Here is a 15289-nt window from a genome sequence, read left to right on the forward strand (position 1 = left end):
AAAAAAAAAAAAAAAAAAAAAACGGACCTAGCATACACTCCCACACACAGTTCTGGGGATGAAATCCCAGGTCTTATACAGGCTAGGCCAGTGCTTTAACACTGAGTTAAATCCCAAGCCCCTGAATTTTTTAGAATAAACCATCACACAAACTACTCTAGAGTAGAAGATATAATCTAAATTGGCATCAACTAATACCTGAACTCATGGACATGCATTAAAATTACACCTGGGGACTAGGGTATAGCTCAGTGGCAGAGCACTTGCCCAGCCTGCACAAAGGCCCTAGGTTCAACTCCCAACACCAATAAAATAAAATGTAACTGCATACTCCTTAGAACCATCTAAGGACCTTCACTCAGTGTTTCATAGTCAGGGTACACTTCAGGGCAGTGCTGACTCCAAGGCAGAGTTCAGTTTGTGAGTGTGTACATAAAATGTGGTCCCTCACAATCCATTCAGGTCCAAAGGACAAGGACAGTCCCTTATGGAGCTTTCAGGGGAGAGGCCAAGTCTCCTCCATCAATACTGTGAGGCCACTGAAGTTGCTAGACACAGGAGTCTGAATTCTTTCCCTCTTGTGTCTCCCCAACTTCCCCACCTTGGTTTCCAACCAAGGACCCTGTTCAAAAGGTGACCAGGAAACAGGTAGAACAGAAACACATACTCAAGAAATTTTTAATTCTCTGCTTCAGTTTATTGTTCCTGTATTGGTCCAGAGGCCAAGTGCACATTCGACATGCAAGCTCTACAGAGAGGAAAGTTCCCAGGGTCCATACCTCATGCCTACTTCCTATATCTTTCACCCTCCCATAAGAGTTGGAACTCTTTAGAGACAGACTGAAAAAGTCTCCATGTTTTGCAGACAGGGAGACTGAGGACAGAGACAGCAGCAGCAACTTCCATGCTATTGTTCGCCTGCCGGTGTTGCCTTTGTGACACTGCTCACCAAGATGTTGCACTCTCTTGGCTCCCGGAAGCAAAGCAGAGAGCTCTGCTATCTTAGTTGTTTGTTCTGAAGACTCAGCAGCTCTCCAACTCATGGAGCCTCTGACGCTCCACGGAACCTGTCAATCTCTGTTTAAAGGGTTATGCAATGACAGAAAGGGGTATGATCTGACATCCTAAGAGCTTCTGGAGGTTGACATTGTCCCCTGTCCACCTGGAAAGCTCTGGTTCCTCCTAACAGACAGATTTCAGAGAAATGGACCAAAACAATTAGACATCCAATGTTGCTAAACCCAGAGAGGCACAGTGAAGTACAGGCCCAGAGAGGGAAGTGAGATTTTCTCTAATGGCCCTGGAACACCTTGCCTGTTACTTGTAAGCTTATAAGCACACGCTCCTTTTCATCAGACACTTAAAATAATGTGGATTTCAACAGCTCCTTTCCCAGGGGAGAAATATGGTTTGTTTGGGAACAGGTATTTTAGAATTCTGATTCTTCTATTCTTCACAGAGTTCTGCCACTGTCATTCCCCCACCCCCATTTCCTCTGTGGTCAAAGTCAGAGTTCAAGAGGGACAGTACCTTATCTCATTCTCTGTCCCCACTCTCACCCCTGCCGTGATTCCCCACTGCCCTCTGATATCCATTCTTCACCAACTGCCCAAACAAAACTTCAGTCAAAGTGCCACAGTGGGCCAGAATCAAAGCCAAAATCAGGGACAACAGCCTTAGCAGAGCAAGGGTTAAGTGAAGGAACAGGAAAAAGAAACATGGCCTGGGAAGCCCCAGGAGAATGGATCAGTCACAACCTTCAGGTAAATGACAGTAAACTAGCCCATTCTCTCCACGGAACAGTGGAACTCAGTGGAGGAAAAAAAGCCAGGGTAGACCGTGAGTAGCAGGGTGTGGGTAGATAGATGCCCCACAGGTGCAACTAAATATGTATTTGAACACATGTGCTCATGAGTCTGTCTGCAAATACACATGTTCCCAACAGATACTTCCCATACCTGCACCTTCACACATGCATCCCTACACATAGGCCTGAACAAACAAGGATTCACTCACATATATCCATCATAAGCCTACATGCAAACCCATGTATGTGCACACACATCATTTGCATGTACATCTTTCCTCATGCATATATATATTCCTGGGTATCTGTCCATACATGCATATATAAATTTACTGACTGTTACATACATGCTATACATACACAATCACTCTTACTCATAGTTAGCTTGTATTACACAAGTGCACACACAGTGCATTGAAGCTCATTCACATGTGCCTACACACAAATGCCTGTGTGTTAGCACATATACACTTATGCTTACCTGAATTCATGCCAACAAATAATCATGTACTTATTTGTGCACAACCACATACATGCCTACAAATATACACTTATATGCTTGCACACTTATGGAGGCACACCCTTAGCCCTGGTCCTGGGATCTGGATGGTGCTGCCCTCTGCTGGAGACAGCGGATAAGCTCCTTTCGGTTGTCTAGGATGGTGTCGAAGCTCTCCTGCAGACGTGCCTGCTGGTCAACCAACTGGTGCTGCAGGCCCCGGATCCACTGGAGCAGTGCCAGGCGACGGTACATCACCAAGTGCACGTGATGTTTCTCCTTCTCCTGCTCTTTGTAGCGCTCCTGAGCCTGCAGCTGCTGCACAGCCTGGGCTACTGAGGGCAGAAGGGAATCTGGAGGGCCAGGGCCTCGAGGGGTCCCACAGGCAGGCTCAGGACTGCTACTAGGACTGTCAATGCTCAGGGAACTGCTGGCATAGCCATTGTCCTCCAGAGGAGAGCAGATAGTGCTGGCACCATCTGTCTTCTCAGCCTCAGCACCAGGAATCTCTGCACCTTCTGGGGGGCTACGGATGCCCCCTTCAGGGAGTCCAGACGCCTGGAAGGCCTGGTTGTCAGAAGGCAACTCAGAGGCGCTCCTTGTCAGGATGGGTTCCAGTTTGCTTGGCATTCCATGCCAATTCTCATTGGCATCCCTGGCAGTCTCCAAGAAGTTGGAGTTGCTGTCTGGCTGCAGCTTGGGTCGACATACTCCAGGAGACAGGCCCCCCAAGAACTGGCCCCCTTCGGCTAGCCCTGGCTGGATGGCGAACATCTGGTCTGTGAAGGGGAAGCAGAAGCATGAACAATAGCAGGTCGGGTGGGGTGGCCTGAAGTCCTGGCAACCTAGCTGCGGTTCAGTCCCTTACACTTGCCTTCATGGTTTTCTTTCTCTCCTTCTCTCCATTGTCCTCAGTCTTCCACACAGGGTTATTCCTCAGTCCTCTGAAACAAGTTCCTTCTCATTCTACACACTTCTCCCCAGAGAGTCCTCAGCAAAATGGCTCTGCTTTCTATGCAGTCACTCTGGCCAGAAGACTAGGAGCATCCTGGGCTACTCATTCTCCTTCCTTGCCCCATCCCATCAGTCACCAAACTGTGACAATTCTTCCTCCTCACTTCCACTTGGTTCAGTCCATTTCTTACCTGGATCACTGCCATAGTTTTTCACTGATTTACCTCCAGTTAAACAAGTGTAAATTTCATTTTGGGGGACTCACAGCCTGAGTGCCATCCCTAGACTCCTACTGAACCTTTACATGGCCTACCAGGCCCTGCGTGATCTGGCCCCTGAGGACCCCTCCATACTTGCCTCTTACCACTCTGCTCCCACAGACTGCCCAGAGATCTCAAAACACCCTTAGTTTCCTCACCCTATTTCTTTGGTTGACAATATCCTGCCTCACCCGTTCCCTCTAAGCTCCTCCTCTTCCTCCCAGCAAATTCCTTTTTGTGCTTTAAAGCTGCGGTTTTGCTGTCATGTATAACTAACTGGAACAAAATAAATAAATAAATAAATAAATAAAACCCAGCTTTAGTATCCCTACCTCTCTGAAGCCTTTCTGATATTCTCCCCACTGCCCCAACATATACAAATATGGTTAATTACATCTTCCCCTGATTCCTACTACTCGAGGTCATCTCCCAACTGCACTGTCTTATTTTCAATCCCTAGCACACATGGTTTATGGTCAGTAATTGTCTATTGAACTGGAATTGTTTATTTATTTGAATAGTCTTGTAACAGCAGTTTATAATCTCGCTCCCTGACTAAACCTGGAACTCTTCATGTATCCTACATCATACTCCCAGGAGTCAGCATAGAGCCTGGCTCTGGCAGGTGTCAGCACATGCTTCTGAGTCAGTGAATGGGAGAGGGGGCTGCAGTGGGATTTCAATACTCAGGAAGGAGCCAAGACTAAGAGGGACTACTGCAGTGGACCCAGGGCTGCAAGAGCTGGCTTTAGTTTCCTCCTGTGCCCTGGGGAGCACCTATTAGCTCTCCCACTGATAAATCTCTCTTTTGAGATTGCCCCTTTCCTCCCAGTGTTCTGGGTACATGTTTTCTATATTGTCTCTGCTCCCATCTTGCTCCACCAAGGCCCTGGAGAGAGGGTGTACACACCACTCTTCCTTCCCTAATAACCAAATGAGCGGGTTTAATTGACAAAAGGTTTCTACTGACCACACATTGCTAGAATTAGAAGAATCGATGATCATTAAGGGCGAGGGAGCCAGGTGTGGTGGTGTACGCCTGTAATCCCAGCGACTAGGAAGGCTGAGGCAGGAGGATCGCAAATCCGAAGTCAGCCTGGGCAATTTAGGAAGATACTGTCTTAAAATTTAAAAAATCAAAAGGACTAGGGATGTAGCTTTGTGGTAGAGCACCTTTGAGTTCAATCCCCAGTACCCCCTCCACACACATACACAAAGTTGGGGGTACTATTAAGTGGAACAGTCACTAGAAGGATCTCTATAGGTGGAAGGGGCCCTCCCCACATCCAGTAGTGGGTCGACATTGCCCAGGAAAGGTGTAAGGGCAGTCCCTTCTTAACCAGCATACCACCATCCCACTGGCTTGTGGGAGGGTGCCTGGATATCTTCCCTTGTCCATTCTTCCCTTTTCCTTAAACTTGGGCGGGGCCACGAAGGAAGCTGGGATGGGGTAGGGTGGGGCCAGGGAACACCGGTGGTCAGAGATGGTAAAATGAGAACCCCACCACCCCAGGATCAAGATTTTCCCCAGCTGATCTGCAGTTTGCTGTGAAATGGGGCTTGCTGGCCTCCTTGCAGGAGATGGAGTCAACCCCTAGGAGGCAGAGGGCAGTGACTGTGCGTCCGGAGGCAGAGGGCAGTGACTGTGCGTCCCTAATCTCCGCCAAGGAGACAGTTGGGCGGAGGCCGCGACTCCCACCCCGCACTCCCGCGGCTGGGCCCGGACTCACGGCCTAGAGGCGCCCTCTCCCGCGGGGCTGGCGCTGGTTCCACCCAACCCAGCTCGCTGGAAACTGGTCACGGCAGACCGGGGGTCCTTTGGCCCGGGCGTCCACGCCGCCCGGGTGAATGTGGGGGTCGCCGCGCTGCGGGCCCAGCCTCGGGCGGGTACTGCGGAGTCTGGCAGCGTCTGCGCGGCGGGGCGGGGCGAGGCGGCCCGGCCCACGTGGGTCAGTTCGGTTCTCCGCGCAGGAACCACCGCCCCCACCTCCGGATGCTGGACCCAGGCCTTCCAGGTCGGATGTCATCTCCCAACTGCACTCGCCAGGCCCCTCCGATCGGTTTGCCGCTTCACTTGCAGACACCGGGACATTTCCGAGCTGAAAACCTAACCATGCACCACCTTCCTTTTTAAAAACCTTCAATGCCTTCCCCATTGCAGGGGAAATCCTAAGACTGCAGCTTCTGGGCTCTGCGCCACCCGCGCTCCTTCTGCCTCTCCAGTTTCACCTTTTACCGTCCCCTCTAGTTGGGTCTCACGCTCCTTTTTGCCATTTGGCTTTGCCTTTTGCACACATTCATCTTCTGCCTAAAATTCTCTCCCCCTCTCAAGAACGTCCTCATATTTCAGATCTTTTCTCAACAATCCATTCCCCCTTTCACACCATTCAGGACACTTTTGTTTTTTTCCTTCATAGCATTTTGTCACAACTTGGAATTACACATCAATGTCGTGCTTATTTGATTAAATTCATTTAATGAAAGCTACGTTTTTAAGAGAAAACAGACAATTCCGTGAAGTTCAGGGCCCATGGATACCACCAACCTGTAGCTTCCTCAGGGGAGAGAATCCTCTCCATGACGCCTGAGCAGTGGGCTCCTGAGCTTTGTCCAGGTGAGGAGGAGGAACTGGATCAGAAAGATTCCGGGATCCCAACTCCCATGGATCCTTCTCAGTTCTACTTACTGAAGCTTGCTTTCCCTCAGTCCCTTCCTCCTTGAGAGAAACGTGTAGAGGTTGGGGGCCCAGTTTGCAATCAAATAAAACTGCTGACCCTCATGATATGAGGCATTTTCCTTCAGTTCTAACATGATTACAACTCATCATTCTGCAACCTAGAAACTAAATAGCACATTGAATCACACCAAAAGGGCTGGGGTGTAATTCAGTGATTGCCTAGCACGCACCAGACCCAGAATCATCCCCAGCACCGCACATACACCAAATCTTACATTTAAAAAAGGAAGAAGGGCTGGGGATATAGCTCAGTTGGTAAAGTGCTTGCCTTGCAAGCACAAGACCCTGGGTTCAATCCCCAGCACCGCAAAATAATTAATTAATTAATTAATTAATTAATTAATTAATTAAAAAGGAAGAAAGAGAGAGGGAGAGAGAAAAAGAAAAGAGAAAAAATATATGATTACAACAACTTCTACTTTGGGAGAGAACAGGAGCCAGGGGCAATGTCACACACCTATAATCCAGCAGCTCTGGAGGCTGAGGCAGGAGAATCACAAGTCCCAGGTCAGCCTCAGCTATTTAATGAGACCCTGTCTCAAAACTGAAAAGAGGAGTTGGGGATATAGCTCATTTGGTAGAGTGCTTGTCTCACAAGCATAAGGCCCTGGATTCAATCCCCAGCACTGGAAAAACAAACAAAAAAACCCCACCAATTGAAAAGAGCTAGGGATGTAGACCAGTTGTAGGCCCCTGCCCTCAGTACTTAATAAAAAGCAAATTTGAAATAAGAAAGAAAAGGTGGAAGTAAAAGTAGCTTAAACTTAGGACAATCCCCTATACCCACAGCTGGGAAAATACAGGTTGGCAGTCCTTAACCCCATTTCTACACCAGGTCCTGAGGCCTACCTAGACTTCCCCTTTTACTTTCCACTGAAGTCCTTTGAGTTTACCCAAACCCTCACTCTTAAGGTTCTGAGCTTTGGTGGTCTAGGGTTATACAAGTCTCCCCACACCAGACAACCTTAATGTTGTCTAACTGGTCTGCCTTCAGACTCTGCTCTTTCAGCTCTAACCACGCATGACTCAAAAGTCTGATGAGTCCAAGGATAGGAACCCCACTCCAGGTGAGCCAGTCAGAAATCTTTTCTGAGACTTTCAGGGAAAATGTGACCCTAGGGCAGCAGCAATCATATGGAAGAAGTCAGTCTGTAGGAGATGCTGACACATGGAAGCAGAAATGAAAGAAGTTCTGGTAATGTCCCAATCCATTTATAGTTTTGATACCTTCCCAAGAGGCTCTTTGTTTTCCAAACCTAACTTGAGTGGAATTTCTCTCATTGACAATCAAAAGAAGCCCAGTTAGTAGAACAGCACAAAGCTGTAACGCTAGGTTCCATTCACGCACCTCTCAGTCCTCATTACATAGTACCTACTCCATTTTCCACTGTCAGTTCAGGCTCACTGTGATCCCCCTTCTATTCCTCTAGTGCTATAAGGAATCTGAAATGTAATGGAATCATCTCTGTGTTCCCTGGTTAGAAACATTCCTCCCTAGATTCTGAAGCCTCCTGACTTGCAGAACCTAGAATCTCAGAGACAGGAAGCAAACTCTTGGAGAACTTAGGTGCAATCACATAAGGTGCCTCACCCACGTCTAACTCTTCACATATATTCTGGCTACAAACAAAGAATTACAGATTGAACGGAGGCACAGTTGCACATACAGGTAGTCCCAGCTATTAGGATGCTCAGGCAAAAGGATTGCTTGCTTGAGCCCAGGAGTGAGGGGGCAGCCTGGGCAACGTAGAAAGACACCATCTATATATACGCGCATATATATATATATATATATATATATATATATATATATTCAGATGTCATCTAATTGATTTAAAACATATTGTACTCTGCAAGGCAGCACCCCCAATCTGGTGTAGCTGGGTCATCATTGTTCTATAAATTAGTTGCTGTTAAATAACATAATGCCTGATAAATCAAGTGAATTCCAAGGGTATCAGGCTGTGGTCACTCTTTTCTTTTCAAGGGCAATGTTGTATGGATACTCCAAAACTCTTTAATTAACACAGTCAGTGCTCAGACTGTAATCCTGGCTACTGTATAATTTTCAGAGAGCTCAGAACCTGAGAACAAAAAGCCCCAGGAAGACAGGGGTGTCTATGTCTACATGAAGACGGACAAACAAGTGTAGGGATGTCCTTTATTCATATATCAGAGGCTTCTCCAGTCAGGACACCAGGGGATCAAATCATGCCAAGTGAAGGGATATCTACGGCTATGTCTACCTCCCTCTATAAATGTCAGGGACTTAATTGACAGGGACACAGAAATCACCAGATGACCAGTACCAGCCTGAACAGGGCTCTGTTGCAGGCCAGGCTATCATGAAGATCCAGCAATGGGCAGTGAGTGAGATTATTAGCAAAAAGACCAATGTCAGAGCCAGGAGAGGTTAGCAGGGAGTAGCCAGATCCAGGTCCCAGGGTCTGGGTGTCAGGCAAAAGGACAAGAGGAGAGGGGAGGAAATTCTGATCCAGGAAATAGGACATGTCTTGAAGTTTCTCACAGGTAGATAATTTCTTAATGTCAATAGGCCCAGGAAGAAGGGGTAGGTAGGATTAAAGCGCTAACAACCTCAAAGATTGCCTCTTCCTGTCCATTCATTTACATGCAGCACAGTTACACAGTGTCTACTTTGGACCAGATGCTGTGATGGGGATTCCGAGAAGAATCAGAAGTGGTCCTGGCCTTGGGGAACTATCTGTTTAGGAAGAAAGACAGACACAAGAGAGTGGGCTGTACAGCATGATAGATCCTGCAGCAGAACTAAGAGGCAAAAGTAATGAGCACAAAAGAGGGAAAGGAGAGGTTTCACAGAGGTGACATTTGAGCCAGGCCTTGAGGGATGATTAGAAGTTTACTAAGAGAAAGAAGAAAGCACAGGAGGCCACATACTCAGAGTGTGTTCAGAAAACAGAGGAGGCCATTGAGTCTAAAACTTGGGAGTAGGGGAGAAAGGAAGGAGATAAGGCTTGAGAATAATGTTGGCCCAGCTGTGCAAGGTCTTGAGCACCAGTCCATGAAACTCGGGCATCCTGAGGGCAGCAGAGAAATAACAGGGAAAGTCCCCATAGCTTCTGCAACAGAACGGTCTAGTCCCAGAGTACAGGCAACATTGCTACCTGCTGTTTTCTCTCTTCCTGAGTTTACATCACCTGTTAACTTCTTTGCTTGGCTTTGGGAACTTAGGCAAATCAAATCATCTTAACCTTTTTGAGCTAAGAAAGGATAACACACCTTGAAAACTGTTGAATAACTTTATAGTTATGAACATTAGTACTTGGGCTCCCAATACCAGGCACAGCCCAGGAGGAACTTTAGAGCTCTTACAACAGATTAGAAGGAAAATTCCTCCCCAGAATTAGCAGGAGTGGGGGCATTGTGTGGCAGGCCTAGGAAGCTGGTGACCTAGTTGTTTTGTTTATCCATTTCTCCACTGTCTCTTAAAGGTAAAGAGCTCATCAGGAAATTACTGTGTAACCACCATAGGTAAAACATGGCCATTCCCTTGTTCTCAACATGGCTATTTTCTAAGCTGTGAAATGAGAGTGAGGTACATCCAATAAGCTTTAAAAGCTATTTTTTAGCCTTAGAATAGATCAATCTCTCTCACTCTCTCTCCCTTTTTATTTTATTATTATTATTTTTTGCATTGGGTCTCACACCTGCTAGGCAACAGTTCTTCCACTGAGCTATACCTCCAGCCCTGAAGAAGCTTTGAAAACTCAGTGGGGCAGTTTGAAACCCTCTGTACCAGATGAAACTAGAAAATGAATTGTCCTCCCACCTTCCCTCCCACCCATCAAGGGACAAAGAACAGAGGGTGTTTTGGAGCTGCTGGAAGAAAGGTAGTGTACTCTTTCCTGCAGTACACCCAATTTATTAAATGGCCTCTTCCCATCCCTCTTGCACCAAGACACCAGAAAAGCCAAATTCAAGGTCCTGACTCTGTTGAACATCCCAGAAGCACACAACAGAGAGAGTGAGCTGGATGGAGAAGCTGAACTGCAGGAGGAATGAGAGAAGGGGGTGCCTCTTCTGCCCATTTCCTAGCAGCTGCCTCTGTGGGCTCCATAATCCCTTGCCCTCTCCCCTACCCCACCCTCTGGCCGCCCACCTCTCCTCCACCCACTCCATTCATCAGTAGGAGGGCACAGCATCAGCACAGTCTTTCAGGGCCTGACAGATCCTTTCTGGGTGCCCCCCACATGTAACCACTTAACCCCCAGCACAAAGCGCCAAGCTGAATGGGCTTGGAGCCAGTGGCTCGTGCAGAGGGTGAGGCTTCAATAGGATTTGGGAAGCTGGGTGTATAAACCGCTCTGCTCCAGCAGCCCTCAATGGAGGAGCTGGAGTCCGGGCATGTGCCGAGGGGCGGAGCTGGGCAGCTGCATCCCGCCCCTGAACAATGATTTATTCATTCTCTTGGCACACACAGAGAAAACAGGCTGGGGGAACAGTGGCCCCACAAATCGCCCTCCAGCTCAGCTGATTCCCACAGCAATCACTGCAGTTCAGAGCACCCCTCCTATTTGTAATGTATTGGCTAAAACTTGCCCTTCCTCTTTCCTGGAAGGAAGTAGAGTCAATTATGGGAGGCCCAAAGGCCAGGCAGGCATCACTCTGAACTGGCTGCACCCAATCTCAATCTCTCCCCAGAGCTTCCTGATCAGTTTTTTCTCAAACCCATAGAAAGTGATGGGGGAAAAAAAATAAATAAATATAAATATAAATATATATATATATGTTGTAAATATGGAACAAATAATAAATAAATAAATAAAATTAATAGACACATAGCTGCCTAACATGGCCCATCTCAGGACTGATCCAAGAGGGCAGGGCAGGGCAGAGAAAGAAGCAGGAAGTTGGGAGTTTAGCCTAGAAATTACTGACAGATATTGGTAATGCAATAAAGATTTACTGAATGAAGTATTCCCCAAGAGTTTTCTGGGAATTGGAGCCAGATGTGGTGACAGGAAGGGGACTGGGAAGAGGAGTGGGGACAGCAGGTACAGAATCTTCTGTTAGTAGCCATATCTGGCTCTGATTCCCAGAAGAATCTTTGGAAATACTTTGGGGACTTGGGGACAGAATGAAAACAGGTAAGCTCCAGCCAGTGTGGTTTACAGCACATCTATAGTTCCAGCTACTTAGGAGGCCTCACAAGGCAGGAGGATCCTTGAGCCCAGGAGTTAGAAACCAGCCTGGGCAACACAGCAAGATTCCTACCAGTACTTTGTCTTAAAAAGAAAACCCACAACAGTGAACAAACAAACAAACAGAAAACAGGCTGAGTACAGTGGCACATGTCTATAATCCCAACTACTTAGAAGGTCGAGAGGCAGGAGGATCCCTGGTACAAGGCCAGTGGGGCAACTGAGTGAGACCCTGTCACAAGGTAAAATAAAAAGGTCTGGGAATGTAGGTCAGTGGTACAGTGCTTGCTTAGTATGCAGGAGGCCCTGGGTTTGAGCCCTAGTACCCTACCCTGACTGCCAAACAACAATAACAAAAACCCCAGTATATTAAAAAAAAAAAAAAAAAAAAATTGCCAGGTGGGTGGATAGTTTCAAGAAGTTAAATTGTAACAAGAATGAATTTTCTCTTGCTCTCTCACCTCCATATCTCATGTCACCAGGGCCAGATCACACACACACATACACATACACATCTTAATAATAAATAAAACTAAAAATCAATAATGTTAGCAGAGCAGGGAGAGCCAGATGGAAGTGACCATCCTCAGACTGGCCCCTAGGCCTCCTGGCCCCAAGCTCGTAATTACCTTGTCACACAGAAAACAAATCTTTTGTGGGTGGTAAATGTGAGAGGTGGAAGAAATAGAGTAAGCACTTGCCCAGCTGAGGAGCCGGGAGGGGCTCAGTGAGAAGACTGATTGACCTTCAGAGCTGGCAGTAGTGGAGTTCCAGGACAAAACAGGCATAGACAGTTTTGGAGTGTTCTTCCCCTAAACAGAAGTGTGGACAAAGTAAGGGAGGTGATCCTGTCTAACACTGGTGGTGGGAAACAAGAGAGGGACCAGAGAGAAGTCCTCAAACCCACTCCTGGGGCTGGGTCTCAGGAGGGCAGGTTGCTGGGAGGTTGCTGCCCTCTGGTGGGCAAAGGTAGGCACCATCAACACATCCACTATGCACATTGTAAAGGATTCTGTCCTTTCCTGTCCTAGATCCTTGGCCACCAGAACCAACACACTCACAAATTGGATTCTCCCAGAAGCTGAATCTGAGTCAGTTTAGCATGCAGAATTTGTTAAGAAGCTACCTTGGAGCTGGGCATGGTGGCAAACACCTGTAATCCCAGCAGCTTGGGAGGCTGGGGCAGGAGGATCATGAGTTCCAAGCCAGCCTCAGCCACTTGGCAAGATCCTGTCTCTAAATAGAATTTTACAAAGGGCTGAGGGTGTGGCTTAGTGGTTAAGTGCCCCTGGGTTAAATCCTCAGTACCAATAAATATATATATACATACATACATACATACCCTTGGACTGGTTATGGTGGGCACATTCCTGCAATCCTAGCAACTCAGGAAGCTAAGGCAGGAGGCTCTCAAGTTCAAGCAAGACCAGCTTGGGTAACTCAACAAGACTGTCTCAAAATTAAAAAAAAAAGAAAAAGAAAAAGGGGCTTGGATATAATTCAGGGGTAAAACACCTTGGGATCTATGCTTAGTACTAGAGAAAGAAAGAGAGAGATGCCCTTGGGCTCAACATCTGTGGAAGGAAGAGCAAGAAACAAGGGTAGACAGGAAAAAACTGAGCTGTGATATAGACCTGTGCCCATCTCAGCCTATCCCACAAGGAGCTCTGAAGTTAGAATGGCCCTTCAGAGTTGTCCCCAAGTCAGCTGAGATGGCCAGGTTTTTATGAACCTGTCGTCATTGGATGTGAGCTGCTCTGGGAAGAGACATGACCTTGAGCAAGGTGCTCTGCAGCTGAGGTGATTCCTGAAGGGGCTAATGGAAGGCCATCTGCATAGTGTTTCCAGCAGCTGGGCCAACAAGGCCTTCATGGAGGGGTTCACCTCATGCTCCATACTCATAAAACATGTTAAATGAACTGCAGGTTCAGATCATGCCTCGGGCTCCAAGCTCCAGGCTTAGTGGGACAGCACACAAGTCTCAGTTATTCAGATTGTTAAGTACTGTTCCTCAGAAATGGTCAGGGAAGACTTAATGCTCGGATTCATGGATCCATTCATTCAACAAACATTCATTGAGATTTACTATGTGCCAGGCCCTTGAGGCAGACACTTTACAAATGTCTATTTAATCCTCACAACTGTGGAGCTAGTATTAATTCAGATTATTCAGATGAGATCAAGTTATTAAGTGGCTTTCACAGTCCAATGACACTTTAAAAAATGACATTTGCAGTGGGACAAGTGCTATTACTGCTGCCAAAGATTCTTCAGGCCACAAAAGTCTTGGCTCTGTTGTGCATGTGTGTGCATGAATGGGATGGTTCACTGTTTGCAGCCAGAACACTTCTCCTGTTGCAGCCAAGAGCTGTGCCTCCATGGTCTCCTGCTTCAATTCCTTCCTAATAACGTTGCTGCCTGGAGATAACAGAATCACAGGCTTTCAAAATTCCTGGGTGTAGCTACAGAGCAAGCCACTTTTAACCAGAAGGAAGATGGGCTAGTTCTTTCCCTGGATTTTCAATGGATATACAACCCTTAATCCCCAGTGTTCCCTAGTCATCTGATCGCTAGAAACTTACAAGGGCAAATTCTTCCCTAATTCTAACTTCCATACCTGTTGCGATTGCTTTGGGTTAGAAACATTGAAGGAACAAGAGGATGGAGGTTTCTACTCCAGAAACCTCTTGGTACCCTGTGCCTCCTGGAGGCCTGCCTGCTCTGTGAAAGAGAGGTTGGAGAGAAAGCTCTTAGCTTGTTCTACTACAGCCCTCACAGGGTCTCATCCTTGGGCAACTAAAACTTTCAGCACACCCAGTCACCAACATGGAGATTTTATTTTTTTGTGTGTTTAGTTTCCAACTGTAACTTGAAGGAAAGCCAGGAGCAGTGGCATATACCTTTGATCCTAGTGATTCAGGTGTTTGAGGCACAGAGATCACAAGTTCAACGCCAGTCTCAGGACTTAGCAAGACCACATCTCAAAATAAAAAATAAAAAGGACTTGGAATGTAGCTTATGGTAAAGCACTCCTGGATTCAATTCCCAGTACCCAAACCCAGACCAAAGCAACAACAAATTGAAGGAAAAAGAGGATGAGGGGGAAATGCTTGAATGTCATGGAACAATTTCTGGGTCTGATTAGAGACATTTGCTCAATATTCCTGGCCTCCTCCCCAAAACACACACACACACACACACACACACACACACACACACACACACACACCCCTCCTGGGCTCCCAGAACCTAATTTTTCACGTTTGGAAAACCCAGATGATTTTTGCCTGGGTCCATCTGGTTTTCCAAATAACCTGTCTTTTTGATAAATAACGTAAGTTAAATTAGACAAGACAAACAAAGAGGGGCGAGCAGTCAGCTTTTTTTTCTTTCTCTCTGCCTCTGAGAAAAAGAGAAAGGGGGGCTGAAAAAAACCCAGAGTACAGCTCACATCCCACCCTGCCCCAGCACTTTCTACCCCTTGGACCAGGCTTAGTGGTTCTCCAGACTGGAGCTGGCAGATGCTTCTTCCCTGACCTCTAGCCTACCAGCCAAACATATCAGACTGTGTTTCCCTGTAAATGAAAGGAAAGAACCCAGAAGTCCAGCCCCCAGCTTCTTCCAGTCTCCCTCAGGCTGTAGCTACTTCAAACCATCTCTTTCCATTATACATCCCGCCACAGGGAAGAACTAAATCAATAAACTGAAAATGAAAAACTTTAAGGTAAGAGAAGAGAGGACAGAAAGAGGGGATGGAAAGGAAGGACATGGATAAAGCAGACCCAGATGATACAACTAAGGGAGAAAGATCTGGCACCTGGGTCTCAAAGTCTAAATTCTGAGGTTGATGCC

General features: G+C 47.0%; 1 protein-coding gene across 3 annotated transcripts; it reads right to left on the bottom strand.

Annotated features, from left to right (window-relative positions):
• Positions 1-675: 675 nt before the first annotated feature.
• Positions 676-5671, bottom strand: LOC306656547 (UPF0500 protein C1orf216). Of its 3 annotated transcripts, none has more exons than XM_079131862.1 (3): positions 5251-5671; positions 4491-4616; positions 676-3085 (listed from the first exon to the last, which is right to left on the bottom strand). In XM_079131862.1, exons 2-3 carry the CDS (start codon positions 4495-4497, stop codon positions 2391-2393), a joined length of 702 nt encoding a protein of 233 aa, XP_078987988.1. In that variant the 5' UTR covers positions 4498-4616; positions 5251-5671; the 3' UTR covers positions 676-2390. The 3 variants fall into 3 exon arrangements, with proteins under 3 accessions (XP_078987988.1, XP_078987989.1, XP_078987990.1); XM_079131863.1 differs by having other exon boundaries at positions 4491-4636; XM_079131864.1 differs by lacking the exon at positions 4491-4616.
• Between the last annotated feature and the right edge of the window lie 9618 nt (positions 5672-15289).

The sequence above is a fragment of the Sciurus vulgaris genome, assembly GCF_902686455.1.
Source record: "Sciurus vulgaris genome assembly, chromosome: 1".
Taxonomy (NCBI): Eukaryota; Metazoa; Chordata; class Mammalia; order Rodentia; family Sciuridae; genus Sciurus; species Sciurus vulgaris.